The sequence below is a fragment of the Nuphar pumila genome, chromosome 10 (assembly GCF_984573655.1).
Source record: "Nuphar pumila chromosome 10, dmNupPumi1.hap1.1, whole genome shotgun sequence".
NCBI classification, from domain to species: Eukaryota; Viridiplantae; Streptophyta; class Magnoliopsida; order Nymphaeales; family Nymphaeaceae; genus Nuphar; species Nuphar pumila.
Genome location: NC_143258.1, coordinates 110,191,586 through 110,207,303, shown reverse-complemented (window position 1 = coordinate 110,207,303; position 15,718 = coordinate 110,191,586). Strand labels below are relative to the sequence as shown.

General features: G+C 38.2%; 1 protein-coding gene across 1 annotated transcript in view; it reads right to left on the bottom strand.

Moving 5' to 3' along the window:
- Positions 1-14,747, bottom strand: part of LOC149827882 (DDT domain-containing protein DDR4-like) — a 35,232-nt gene extending 20,485 nt beyond the window's left edge. The window contains exons 1-7 of the mRNA XM_090019713.1: positions 14,124-14,747; positions 13,904-14,014; positions 7,438-7,524; positions 7,294-7,331; positions 7,128-7,209; positions 6,134-6,240; positions 5,842-5,995 (exon numbers count right to left, since the gene is read on the bottom strand). Coding sequence (XP_089875839.1) covers positions 5,842-5,995; positions 6,134-6,240; positions 7,128-7,209; positions 7,294-7,331; positions 7,438-7,524; positions 13,904-14,014; positions 14,124-14,480 — 936 coding nt within the window. The 5' untranslated portion in view covers positions 14,481-14,747. The remainder of the gene's footprint in view (positions 1-5,841; positions 5,996-6,133; positions 6,241-7,127; positions 7,210-7,293; positions 7,332-7,437; positions 7,525-13,903; positions 14,015-14,123) is intronic.
- Between the last annotated feature and the right edge of the window lie 971 nt (positions 14,748-15,718).

Genomic DNA, 15,718 nt, shown 5'->3' with positions numbered 1-15,718 from the left:
AAGCTCCATGTCATCTTGTTCGCCCTATTCATCCGGATTCGAAGTCTCCATTAGAGTCGTGTTCTTTTTCTTCAGCAAATGTTTTTAGTATTTCTGAATGTAATAAGCCTTCCTTATGGCATAGTCGATTAGGACATTGTGGGAGTCATTTTATTGAGAAACTTGTTTCTAATAATCTCATTCCAAAAGAAAGTCTCAATGTGGATGAGAAAAGCCAAAAGTGTTCCGGTTGTTTTTTGTGCAAAAGTTATGTATTGCATTTTCATTCTATTAATAAGAGAAGCTTGGAAGCCTTTTGAAGTAATATGTTCTGATGTATGGGGACCTGCCCCAGTTGTCGCTGGATCTGGGAGCAGATACTACCTAATCTTTGTTGATAGCTATTCTCGATACACCTGGATATACTTCATAAAAAGTAAATCGGAAGTTTTCCTTTTGTTTCAAAACTTTCTTTCCTTAGTAAGAAATCAATTCTCTGAGTCCATCCAATTCTTCCAATGTGATGGAGGTGGGGAGTTCTCATCTAGTGACTTTATTTCTTTTCTTCAAAATAATGGGATAGGAAGAAGAGTGTCCTGCCCTCACACCCCTCAACAAAATGGGATTGTTGAGCGAAAACACAGGCATATTGTTGAAAGTACCATGAGTATGCTCCATGATAGCAACCTTCCCATTAATCTGTGGACAGAAGCTTTTCATTCTGTCGTGCATGTGATCAATAGATTGCCTATGGTCATTCTAGAAAATAAATCTCCCTATTACTGCCTTTTTGGAGCTCATCCTAGTTATCATGATTTGTGTGCCTTTGGATGTGTTTGTTATGTGCATATTGATCGGTCTCTAAGAAACAAGTTTCAGGACAAGGCTCAGAAGTGCAAATTTGTGGGATATGCCGACGACTACAAAGGATATAGGTGTTACGACTCTGTCAACAGACGTATCAGAATCTCAAGAAATGACATCTTTGATAAACACAATTTTAATCACAAAGCTGGCACATCGGATATGCCCTGTACCACCACCGAATTTTATTATCCTTGGTTGAATTCAAAACTTTTTGCTAGTTCCAATGAAGTCTGCTCTCCAGATTGTGGGCAGCAGGAAGAAGAAATAATTGAGAATATTGACACATCGGGATTACAGAGTGGGAAAGAAATACAAGGATTACAGAATGGGAAAGAAATACCACCCGTACCGGGCAGATACAAGGGCATTTGCTATACTAGACAGAGAACGACAACGCCAGATCTTTCAAATCACATCTCAGCAGCTGCACCTACCTCCTCTCATATTCTTGAGGCCAGAAGATCCAATCGCATGCGACATCCCATTGATATGTGGGTCAATTATAACAACTTCTTTTTGGACTTTCAGTTCTTCTTAACTGCTCTGAATAAGGAAGATGAACCTATCATGTATTATCAGACAGCTACTTCTACTAAATGGGTAGAAGCCATGAACGAAGAAATGCAAGCATTACATGAATGTGGTACCTGGAAAATTGTCACCAGACCACCTGACAAAAACGTTGTTGGATATAAATGGGTCTACAAAATAAAGTATAAACCAGACGGAACAATTGAACGATACAAGGCAAGACTGGTTGCGAAAGGGTTCACTCAAGAAGCAGGACAAGACTATGATGAGACATTCAGTCCTGTAGTAAGAATGGGAACGATTCGAATTATTCTTTCCCTGGCCATTGAACATAGATGGAAGCTGAGTCAGCTTGATGTTAAGAATGCGTTTTTGTATGAAGATTTGAAGGAGAAAGTCTACATGGAACAACCCCCTGGATACCAAGAGCAAAACTGTAAGACACATGTGTGCAGGCTAAAAAGAGTTATCTATGGCCTAAAACAAGCATCTCGCTCTTGGTTTGACAGGTTCTCCCTTGAGATTCAGAAGCATGGATTCTCGCGCTCCCTACTGGATCACTCATTATTTATTTTTAGAAGTCAGAATGTGATCACTCTATTGTTAATTTATGTTGATGATATAGTTATCACAGGAAACTCTGAGGATAACATCAAAGAAGTGAAAGACTTATTAGGTCAGAGGTTCAAAATGAAAGATCTCGGAGTCTTGCGCTATTTTCTCGGCATAGAAGTCGATAGTCAGGCTCATGGCTTGACTCTCACTCAGCACAAGTACACGATAGATGTTCTCAGCAAGGCAGGTATGAAAGATTGCAAACCTTTAGCAACTCCTAGTGTGCTCCACCAAAAACTAAGTACGCATGATGGAGACCTACATGAGGATCCCACCAGGTACCGCAGTCTAATAGGAATGTTGCAGTATCTCACATTTACTCGACCTGATATTGTTTATTCAGTTAATCAAGTGTCTCAATTTATGCATGCATCACGTACTGGACATATGGATGCAGTTAAGAGGATACTCAGATATCTGAAAGGGACCATTGGAGACAGCTTAGTATATTCACCACAGTCGTCTGGCAAGAATGTGCGTGAACTTACTGTATATTGCGATGCAGACTGGGCAGGAGATCCTGATGAGCGAAGGTCTACATCAAGATATTGTGTTTTTATTGGAAAAAACCTAGTCGCTTGGAGTAGTAGAAAACAAAAGGTTGTTGCTAGATCAAGCACTGAAGCTGAGTATAGATCCATGGTTGCTGCTACTGCTGAAGTCACATGGGTCAGGCATTTACTAACTGAAGTAGGAGAAGTGATCTCCCCGTCTACCTTGTTGTGTGACAATCAAAGTGCTCTCAATATGTCATTCAATCCCGTACACCACAGTCGCGCTAAGCACATTGAGATCGACCAACATTTTGTGAGACAAAAGGTGGACGAAAAAGAGATTGAGCCAGAATTTGTTAACAATGAAAGACAAGTTACAGACATTTTTACTAAGGGCTTGACAAAGGATCGCTTCTGGATGCTTAAAGGCAAGTTGTTCATGGTTCAGAACCATGATCAACTTGAGAGGGGGTGAAAAAGTGTGTTTGGGTCTGGATCTCATACCAGACCCGAGTCCATCTATGTACAGTCTTCTGTGTATAACCTTTGTATACCTTTATTTTACTTCAGGACTGGATATTATACCAGACCCGGACCCAATGTACACTCAAACATATTAATATGCACTTTAGGTCACGATTCCTGATATACAAAAATCGTGACAGCAGCAGACCTCTTTTTCTTCCTCTATCCCCTTTCTCCTTTCTCTACAGGTTCCTGAGCAGATTCTCACAACAGGGACTCGGCAAAGCAGGTGCCGCACCTGCGTCGATGCGACGCGATGCGAGTGCGCGTGCAGCACCGGGCGATCAACACGACCCTGGGTGTGGTCAACGCACCCAAGGTCATTTTGGTCCAATTTTTTGGACGTTAAAAAAAACCAATGAAAAAGGGGGATTAGGGCAAAAAAATTTGCCCTAATCTCCTCTCCTCTCCTCTCCTGCGCAGCTCAACTCGAGTCCTCTTGACGCCTCTGTCCGACGCCACCTCCTCTCCCTCGTCGCAGGTACCCTCTAGCTCCCTCTCTCTCTCTTCTTGTGTCGGCAATGGAGGGGTCGAGCCCCCCTGCTCCCTCTCGCTCTCATGTTGGGTTGGCAAGGGAGGGATTGAGCCCCCCCTGCTCCCTCTCGCTCTCTTGTTGGGTCGGCAGGGGAGGGATCGAGCCCCCCCTCTCGCTCTCTTGTTGGGTCGCCAGGGGAGGGGCCGAGCCCCCCCCCCCCTGCTCCCTCTGTTTTCGGCAGGGGAGGGGTCGAGCCCCTCCCTGTTTTCTGCAGGGGAGGGGCCGAGTCCCCCCTCTCGCTCTCTTGTTGGGTCAGCAAGGGAGGGGGGCGATCCCCCCACCCTGCTCCCTTTGATTTTAGGGGAGGGGGCGAGTCCCCCCTCTCGCTCTCTTGTTGGGTCGGCAAGGGAGGGGCCGAGCCCCCCTCTCGCTCTCTTGTTGGGTTGGCAGGGGAGGGGTTGAGCCCCCCCCCCCCCTCTACTCCATCTAATGATGCATTTGATGATGAAGAAGAAAATTATTAAGATCCATTACTTTTGGTATGTAATTTAGTTATTTTCTGCTTTACTTATTTGATCGATATTTAGGTTGATTTATATAATTGCTTTACTTATTTGATTGATATTTAGGTTGATATATTGTATGCATGATGAATGATATTATGACAATGTTAACTGTTAAATTATGATAATGTTAACTATTAAAACTTCAAAATTATATATATAATATATATTTTTTTACATTTTTGCCCTGTCGCACCCCTGCACCCTAGATTTTTGAAAGTGCCGCACCCGCACCCATGTGACTTAGGTACTACTGCATATAGACATATTATATAGCATAAGGATATACATTGTATATGATTATGTACATTTTATATTTTTTTCTCCATATTTTTTAGTACAGTCCAACATTTGCAGCAAAATATGTATATGTAGGCCATTATGTTTATGGTTGTGCAACATGTACAACCTAGACGAACACACACTCCATCTTTTGGAAAATGACTGTGTCATGGTCATGCCATCATACGTACCACCAATGTACCTATGCGGCATGGCCTAAAACCATTTCAGACAACACTCTTTAATATTTATTTTCCTTGTAGTGCTCCAAATGTCATCTAACATATATTTCTATTACTATCCTTCTTTCTTACTGCATACATCCACCTTAACACACCTCTGTTACATGCACTCTCTTTTTGTGACTTAAATAACCCACAACTGAACATGAAGCATTTTCCTATCACATAACTCGCTACTAGCATGTCCTACATTTTATTTATTCAGCACCAATGGTACTATTAAGATGATCTAACTTTATCAAGTGCAACATCTTGGTGTATTAACACCAGACTTCCTAAAAGCACTATAGTAGAGTGCTAAGTGTGCTTCAATAGCAGGATGCACCCAACCTCCAAGTCATTTAGGGAAGCATGGTTTTTATGGGAAGCACACGTCTCCTAGGAAATGAGAAGTGTGATTCTCCAATTATGAGAATAGTGAGTCCCATTGTTTGAGAATTCTGGTTCCCATTTCTTGAGAATCAAGATTCCCAGGCATGAGAATCACAATTCCAAAAGTTTCCCTTATTTTCAAAAAAGGAGTTCTAGTGAATTTTGTTTAATCATCAATGAGAATAACTGACATTTATTATATCCATCTTGTAATTATAGGTGATTACTATTATGCCATTAATATGAATGGAATCTTTATATTTTTTTTTTTAATGACGAGGAACCCTTACCGAAGCTCGGAAACCCCTGGGTGGGGTCCCACGACCACCCTGCTTATGCATCCTGAAAGCTACGGACACACCCGTGCACCAACGGGGTTTCATCCGGCGTCTTCATATCAGCTCCCTCACAACCACCCCACTGCCACGCAGGCGATGTTAGATGCTATGTAATTATTATTGTGCCATTTGATAATGTGGACTTTATACAATGGTAATATTTGCACTACGTAGCTTGCTGTGCAAAGATTTAACACCTATTATTGATTAATGTATTAGACGCTTCCATTTCGCTACTCAGTTATGCTTCTCAGTCTGGCAACTATGAGTAAAACCACAGAGAATCTAGCTGAGCACCATATTTAAGTCTAGCATTCAAATAACCAACTCAAATGATTTATTCATAGTATATGATATGCATGTGGAATAATAACATATACTCATTGCCATCTAATAATTCAAGCATTACATTACACTTCTTTTATTTTAGGAGAACAAATGAATGAAGTACTAGCTAATCCTTCAATAAATTAATAACATGCCATACATAAAGCAAACAACAAAAGTAGAAAACACATCACAGAAAACAAGTGATCCAATTACAATACAGATACTTACTGAAACTTCCTGAAATTCATCCAAGTTGGCAGCAACAGTCTCCCACTGGCAAGATATGATGGGCTGGGCTGGAAGTCCCTTCCTAAGTCTCTTTGTTTCAATTTTTCGAATCTCCCGGTACAAACGATGCCCAATAATAGCATCATCATTGAACCTAACACAGGATCCAACAGCATCAGAAAACATAAGCATACACGTTTTGGTATCATGACTTCAAATTTAAATTGCTTTTGAAAGAAAGGTTGAACTGAAATGCAAGAATCAACTGGTTATTTACAATTTTTCATGTTACCAGTAATTAGTTCCATATGCATCACCACCTATTCGTTCACGGCGAAATGTGGAGAGCTGAACCCCATGCTTTATAGAATCATCAATATAGTTCCGGATGTCCTCTTGCTGTTAATGAGAATATTAAAACCAATAAAACCATGAGTTTTTCAGAAAAAAATCATGGTTTATTATTCACATATATTTAAATGTACAATGCCAGAATTCTTATATTTTAAAAAAATTAATTAATTAACTTGTAAACATTAATTGGTCCTAAGAATGTTCCAAGCAAATGCCATTAGATACTAGAAATCAAACACAAAAGACTCATTTTAAAACGTACATTAACACATAGAAAAGCATACAAAGTACAAATTATTACAGCACAGCCTACCGAATAAAGACAGACCGATTTGAGTAAGGAAATTTACGGGCCTACAAGGAAAAGTGGAAAACTAAAAGAGGACCTAAGATCGTCTCATTCACCATACAATTTTAATTTAATATGAGCACAATGGGGGCCTCAAAAATTAAGAAAGATACTTCTCCCAACATGGAATAATTTTTGCAATTCAAAATCTCTTATGAAAGTTTACTGGATTTCCCAGGTATTTCTAATATGTAAGGCTTGTTGGTCCTGTGATACAAACTATGGCTGCTTCCTGACAAACCACATGCCCAATCCTTCCTCTACATCTTTTGCTCTTTCAGGTAATATTCTCCATTTTATCAATAAAAGTATGTCTTCATTGACCAGGTAATTTTCAGTGTTAGATAGATAACTAGTGTCAAGTAAAAGAAAGGAAAAACTACAAACAACTGATACAAAGCTTTCAAAATCAAGATAAAACGCAAGCTTAAGTATTATATACAGCTGCTACATCATACATTCATCACAAAGGTGTGAGAGACTGAGAGAGAGAGAATATAAAAAGCAAGTTGAATCAAGCCTGTTATATTCTGAACCACCTCCATAACATAAGATAAGACCTTTGTATTAAAGATGGGAATACCTCTACACGAATATCGCAGAGGGCTTTCAAGATCACTACACGTGTTGCAGGCTCAAGTGTTTTATACACCTCTACCTCAGTCCTTTATCATAAAACATAAGATAAATTTTAGAAAGACATGCAAATGTGCATTCATAAAACACTAAACCATGCAAAAAATACTCACCCATGTGATGCAACAATTGGGATCTCCCCCTCGGCAACCTGCATTAATTGAGAAGGCAGATGAGATTTGTTTAGTATTTAAGAGAAAAAGCATAGAAAAGCTTGCAAGATAAAATAGGTAACAGCTATAGAGAAGTTTACACACCCAATGCCACCAATCCCTCAGCTTCCTGCATAATACTGTCACCCAGGTTGCACGCCCCAGTGCCATTCTGGTTATAGGAGGAATTGCCTGTAATAGGATATAAACATGTTACAAGATGAAAATCAGCATGAAATTTGACTACCACAAAGTAGTGGTAGCATTGCAAACTTTAAAAACGAAAAGTGGACATCACTTTTGGCTCAATGTTAGGTGTTTTCTCCATAAATACAAGGTAATGAAAACTATTGTAGAAAACTCCAAGTCATTTATCACTGTTCGAACACAAAGACCATGTTATTGATAAATAAGATCCATATATATTTCACATTTTCAGAAAAAAGAAAACATGACACAAAAGGAATCAGTTTTCAAAGCAATCATGAGAACATCCACAAGGCAAACCAAGAATCAGGAACCATTGATCATGCTTGCTGAAAACCATCTACACAATAAAAAACTTGAAGGAAACAAAAGAACACATGGGCTAAGATATGTAAGATATGCAGGAAAGAGCGAATTAAATACCTTCTTGTTGCCTGTGCAAGAGAATGACCAAAAAAAAATGATTTATAGGTGCATGTTGCGTTGACCCAATCCGACCTCATAGATGGGTTCATCATGGTCCAAAAGCTAATGACCGGCTCTTGGATCATGGTTTTTTTTATGAAAAAAAAAAGCACAATTTCATGAGCCAAGGAAATATCACACATTATAGGCTGCTTATTTTTCAAGGATCATAAATTATGCCTACATGTTGTAATCAGACAATCCAAGAGCCGATTCCCATTAACCAAACCATGGAGATTACATCTTTAAGGTTAGTTTCATGGAAAAAAGACATTCCAACATCATGGCAACCTGACCATATATTAACCCATATGCCATATGTAATTTATATATGTGGGGTAATATTTGCTGCCCTCATGAGTAAGGAACCCACTAGTGAAAAAATGTAATATTTTTATTTTATCTAGTGTTTTTTGCACATTTGTCCCTTCAGATGTGATCTACATATTAAGTTTAGTTAAAACTGACCCTTGGATCATGTTTTCTGATGCATATGTCAAATTTTACAAGGGTTGAAAAATCAATGGCCTACAATGCACCAAATTTTCAAACCTCAAAGTTACATATTTTAACGTCAAGAAACTATGATCCAATATTTTGACCATGCTGAACGCGTTCATGAGGTCAGATTTGATCAAACAACCTCCCCTTATGAGTTCTAACTAGGGGGTTCATATATATATATATATATATAGAGAGAGAGAGAGAGAGACACATCTATGTGCATGTACTGCCCGTGTCCACATTCCTTTTTTTGAGAATTGTTGTGTTGTACCAAGCATAACTACATTTTTGCCCCATTCTCGCATTCATATCCCTGTGATATAAGCTTTGGAATATATATATAGAGAGAGAGAGAGACACACACACACACATCTATGTGCATGTACCACTGTGTCCATGTGTCCTACTTTTTTAGAATTGTTGTGGCGTACCAAGCATAACCACATTGTGGCCCGTTCTCGCATTCATATCCATGTGACATAAGGTTGAGATGGCTGGTGGAGGAGACAAGAAGCTTGATTTTTGTACTTCATAATAATACACCATCTCTTGGACCTTCTTTTGGCAAAGTTCACTAATGATTACAGTAGCAGGGGGGAGAAAAGGTGCCATGGTGGAGGCAGAGAGAGAGAGAGAGAGAGAGAGTGTGTGTGTGTGTGTGTGTGTGTGATTTGTAAAAGGAGTGGAGGAATTGAGGGTTTGGGGGAAGATCTTTTCTCAAGAAAATCTAAATGCTTCTCAAATAAATCATGAACCACCAACTTAAATGAGTTCTGATGGTTCAAAAAGAGTGCAAAACAGTGCACATCTGCCCATGTGTATGTGTGTTAAGATTTTGCTTATCAATATATGACCAAGACGAATATATGTGACTTTATATACTATATTATATTATAATGTGTCCTACTTCTAAAGCTTTTTACCAAAACGATAAAAAGAACAAATATCATGATATATCTCTAAGATATGTCACTTGTAATACTGTTATGATATTTATTTCCCCAAAAGCATCATTTAAAAATTACATTTGTTTCAGTTTTTAAAACACTTACTTTTATTTAAGTAAATGTGTTGAGATCTTCCCAAAAAAAGTTATCGTTGATGTTCTAACAAAATCTCCTGTTATCATAATCATGAGAATGATATTAAAGACTTAGATATGCATATTTGTCCCCTAGTGCACAAACAATTGTTCATTTGGCTCATGCACCATTGAGTTGCTAGTGGTGAACAAATAATCCATATAGAGACATATTGTGCAGATCATGGTTCACAATTAACATAGAGAATCTATATGCTAGGGCTTGGAAGGAAGAAGCATAACAAGATAAAAACATATGGGTCAAAAGACGGGGACTACAACTAGCATGTCAAAGATCAGCCATCACTACCAACAGCTACGTGTCATCCTTTACCCATAGTTTACAAAAATGGCATCATTGTTCGCATTACCTTTTTTGCAGAAACGACTATTTCTGCCTTGAGCGATTTTTGTTCTAGCATAATAGTGAGATGTAAGACCAAAAATGGGTTTGGCGCAGCTCAACAAAAATAAAGAAGATGAAAAGCAGCAAACACTATACAAGAAACTAGGGAAATCCTACAGTTCATCAATTACTAACTATAAATCAGCAATGCATCCCAATTCCCACATCATGTTGAATAGTTATCACTAAAAGATTTGAAGGCATTGAAGTGCTGTCCTTTAATCAGGTGATCATATCCAAACACTACCTAAAAGATAACGTGTTCCACTTCCACCCATTTCCCCCCCTTCAATTTTACTCTTTTTTAAATTCTAAGAAAATCAAGAGTGACTGACTGCATTATGTGTCAAATTCAGCTCTGGTTATTCTGTATTATTAAAACAGAAATGCCAAAAGAAAAAACTGAACAAAAAGTTTGCACCAAGAACAGTCCTCAGTTTGATCATTATTCCAGGCAGAAGACAAGGAGTCAGAACATTAAGGGCCTGTTTGGATGGAAATTTTGAAAAAATGTTTTTAATAAGCTTGTTTTGGTAAGTAAATTTATTAAAAAGTAAATGTCCAAAATGTCATTTGGTATTTTGATGTGTTTGGTTGTAAAACCTATTTTATCTATTTTTAATAAAATAATGGGCCGGAGCAGTGACTGGCCGTTCTCCCCTTCTTCTTCAGTGTACCCACCGGAAAAATGCTCTTTTATTGAAAACCCAACTCTACTCCATACCTCCTCTTCCCCCATTGGAAAACTACTTCTTCTTGCTAGCTCCCTATCATACCTCATCCTCAAACTGCCATTTAAAACCATATCCTCAAATCCCTACCAATCCTGCCCCCCAAACAAACCACCAGTATATAAAATCTGCTATCTGGCACCAATTTCAGCTGTGTCAACACCTCATAAGACACAGATTGATCCATTATCATCAGGTGATTCAGGATCTCAGGCAACCTCTTTGCCTTTCTATTGAGTTTGAATTTAGACGATGCACCTTCCCCCTTTGCTCATTCCAGTAACTTTGTGGGCAAGTTTTTGACAAGAATCTTGCCCAAAATCATTGAGGAGAATGTGGGCAACATACTAATACGTGTTGATCGGCACCGCATTATCATTTTCCAGCCATAAGATGGCCGGAAAAATGTGAAATGCTTGTAAATGGAAAGGGATATTATTGTAGTTTTCCGGCGAATTGCCTGGCAATATATCGGATGGAACATGGACAGATGGTATAATTGCATCTCCCTGACATTTTTATGGACAAACTATGGCCAGATTAATGCTGAAAATGGAAGGCAGCATGTAGTTACCACCTTGCAGTAGGAGTGAAAACAAAGGGGTATCCCAGATAAGAGAGCTAATCCCCAATAGGATATAGCTCTTTATGAAAAAACGGGTCTCATTTTTCCAAAACTTCATTTTAGTGTCTCAAAAGATTGATTTGAAAAAGATATAGCGACATCAGCCAAACATCATCAAAATGAGGTTTTGAAAACTATTTTTTTTTCAAAACCTCATTTTGAGTGTCATCCAAACATCCCCTAACTGTTTCTGGGCAAATGATTCCAGCTAATTCCATATGCTCAAAATTTATGTCCCAAAAGGAAACATTAGTAAAGACTAATCCCAATGCATCCTATATTAAACCAAACTGGAATAAGATGGAATTTGATAATCTTGAAACAAGCTTCACTGTAAACTTAACAGTGAAACTGTAACGCTATATGGCCATAAGGTGACTGTTGGGAGGCTATCCCAACAGTCACTATGTTTGAATTTCAAAGAGATGTGTCTCTTGGGGCTGAAGGGATTTCTCCCAGGAATGTGTCTCAAAACTTGAACTCTTTACAAGATTATAAATGCAGTGAAATAGTATGGGATCATACAATGAAAAAGGCATTCAATTGTAAGTGAGTTGATAGTGTTGATCTCCCTGGCGATTTCTAGCGTAACAACGTATACTTTACCCCGCAGTAATTCTGCATCTGTGCATACAACTGCTAACAGAAACAACTAATATTTCGGGTTTGAACTTCCTATAAATTAGGGGACCAAAAACTGCTAGTAATGGGTTCAGGGTCAAACCATTTCCACGACTTAATTAAAATGTACAACAGCAAAAAATATATGAACAAGTGCATTCACATTCCCATCAGTAAATCAAGTTTTACTGTGCATGTTAACTGTTAAGAAGAGTGTTATCAAGAACGCACCTTGAGGCACAAAAGGCTCGCCTCGCCTTGAGGCACGGCCCTCTGTGCCTCAAGGCGCAAGCCTGAGGCGCAAAAAAAAATTACAACAAGACTTTTGAGAAGTAATCAAAAAGATTTTTGTAGGTTAATCTCATATATTTTCCAGTTATTTCAGTTATGTAATCAGTTTTTTAGTATATTACTATATTTTAACTTTTGTTGGTTTATCTCGTATATTTTTCAGTTATTTCAGTCATGTAATTAGTTTTTTAATATATTTTAACTTTTGTTGGTTAATCTCATATATTTTCCAGTTATGTAATCAGTTTTTTAGTTACTTTTACATGTTAATCTCATGTTTTTTAGAATAATCTCATATATTTTAACTTTTGTAGGTTAATCTCATATATTTTAACTTTTGTAGGTTAATCTCATATATTTTTCAGTTATTTCAGTTATGTAATCAGTTTCTTAGTATATTTTAACTTTTGTTGGTTAATCTCATATATTTTCCAGTTGTGTAATCAGTTTCTAGTTCCTTTTATATGTTAATCTCATATTTTTTAGAATAATCTCATATATTTTAACTTTTGTTGGTAAATCTCATATATTTTCCAGTTATGTAAATGGTTTCTTAGTATATTTTTTCTTTTATTGGTTAATCTCATATATTTTCCAGTTATGTAATCATTTTTTTAGTTACTTTTATATGTTAATCTCATATTTTTTAGAATAATCTCATATATTTTAACTTTTGTAGGTTAATCTCATATATTTTCCAGTTATTTCAGTTATGTAATAAGTTTCTTAGTATATTTTAACTTTTTTTGGTTAATCTCATATATTTTCCAATTATATAATCAGTTTTTAGTTACTTTTATATGTTAATCTCATATTTTTAGTACTTATTTGAGATTTTCTATTTCTTATTGGTTGTTATTTCATCAATAAAGCATTTCTTTATTTATTTGTATTTTTAGATATTTTTATCATTTTTTTAAAGTTTTTAAAAAAAAATTGAGGCTTACGCCTCGCCTCGGTTTTTGGTGGAGTGCCTCGCTATGCCTCAACGCTTTTCACAACACTGGTTAAGAAGCTCCCATACTAACGCATTTCCATCCTACAAGTTCAAGAAATTCCTTCCAAGAAAAAAAGAGACAATTCAAGAAGTCATTTATTTTAGTGTTAATTCACAGGAAACAGACTTCATGTAAAGTAAATGTTCTTAGTTTACTTGGAGAAAAGAGAAAATAGATATGTGTTCCCTCAACTCAGTTACAATATTAAAAAAGAAAGAAGAGAAACTTATTTCATCATCTGGCCAGAAATTTTCAGTAATACTATGAGAAACGAACCAGACAGAACACATGGAGCAACATATTCAAAATTACAATCAAAAGCAAACATATGTAAAGGAGATGAAGAAGCCCTATTGCTCCCATAAAAACTAAACAGAATCATTCTCAGCAAACACACAATCCAATTTTCATAGTTGGTTTTAGTCAAAGGGCGTTAGGGCACCATAGAAAGAAAACAGCATCAAAGATGGTAGCCAAGATCATAGCATTTACAAATGCACTCCACTAAGCAAAAAGGATAAAAAACCCTGCACACACACACATTTCATCAGCTCATACAACAAGGCAACAACTAAAATGGCACAACAATTTCGTGGAAACAAGGCACTAACTAACTCGGAGGAGAAAGCAAAGAGTACGAACCTTGAGCAATGGCATATGTATATCGTCTAACGTGCTATTCGGCGTAATGAGGGCCGTCTCGAGCTCCTCCGCTGAGAACTCGACATTTATATTCAAAAGGGGTCTGAAAATCTACACAGAACAAGGAGCACAAAAGAAACCAAAAAGGTTCAATCTTTCCAACAAAAGAGGAACAAAGAAGAAAAGAGATCTGTTTCTTTTTTGGGGTTTTGATTCTTACATGTAGGAAGTTAAGGATGGAGGCAAGCTCCCACATGGACCTGAGCGACCACCGCTGGAGCTGCGAGGACGGGGGCGGCCGGGCGAGCGGCATGATGATCTTGCATTGGGGCTCCTCCTTGACGGCGGGCTGCAGCTTCCGCGGGGGCTCTGCTGCCGCGCGGCCGGCGTTGAGGAGGCGGACGGCGTTGCTCCGGACGGTGCAGGATCGGGCAAGGCGCTCCTTCCTCTGCAGCTGTGGAGGTTGTGGCGGTGGCGGTTGCTGTCTATCGTCGGAGGACGATCCTTGGTTGTGTTGGATCGAACCACCGCTCTTCCCAACCGACCCTACCGACCCCCCTTCTTCCTCACCCAACATCACCGATCGATCAAACCACAAGAAGCACCAAAAAAGACTACCACCACCAAGAACAACAACAGAAAAGGGGAAAGGGGGGAGATCAAGCGTTGGTTTTGAGGGCGGAGCGTGGGGAATCGAAGGGAAGGAAGGAAGGGAAGATGCGTAGCAATCGGGGACGAGGAGAAGTGGCACGATGGCATGATGTTCCTGTAGCAAAACCCATCCGAGAAAGAGAGAGAGAGTTTGCGTTCGCTTTTGGGATCAGTCTTCCTCGTCTGCCCGTCTTGGCTCTCTGCTTCCTCCTTATTTGATTTTTATTTATTATTTATTTGTTGTTTTTCTAATTAAACCCTCGGTCGGATCCCGCTTTTTATCCTTCACGTTTTCCACTTTGCTTTGCCCTCCTCCTTGCGGAACGATGGCATGCGCACGGTGCTCGCGTATATTAGATGAGCGCAATCGGATCTGGGCCATGGTCTCCATGCTCCAGATCCAAGGTGGGACCCAGTTGCCCGTACGCATTATGTCAACAGGTTCAAAAGAGAAAAGGATTTACGGCTTTGCTGTACTTGGTGAAGGTAGGGCTGCAAAATGTACAATATAAATTTGTATCTGAATCGGATATGATATGGTAGGGTTTATAACAAATCCATAACAGATGCGGTAATACTGGGTCTGGTAAAAATATATAATTTAAATTCTTTACATGTAAAAAAACAAAAACAAAACCATGAAATTGGTTCAGATTTTGATCCAGATTTGAATTAGATCCAGCCTAAACTACTAATATGATTCCAAAAAAGTTTCTATTGAGAAAATCGAATATGATCGGATCACAATATAACAATCCAACTTTGGTAATAATGTGCCAGATTCAGATCATATATCCAATTGTATCTAACCCATTTGCAGCCCTATGCGAAGGGTCCAAACAAGTGTTGCACTTGTAGCAATAAAAATGGGTGATATTTTGAAAATATAGTGATACTTTGTAAAGGGTAGAGATATTAGTATCTACACGAAAATGCTTGGCTTTCATCATAAAACTTAAGCCTTAATCACATATATCATATATCATATATCATGTAAAAATGGTCCATTTTATTTTTATCTGTTTGATAAATTATTATTTTTAATAAGGCTTTCTAAATTTTCTTAATTAATTATTTTTATCAATATTTTGGCAAAAATTGCAACAAACACAAAAATTTCAATTTCTCGCAAAAATTTGGCGGACATCATTTTGTTGTTTTCAA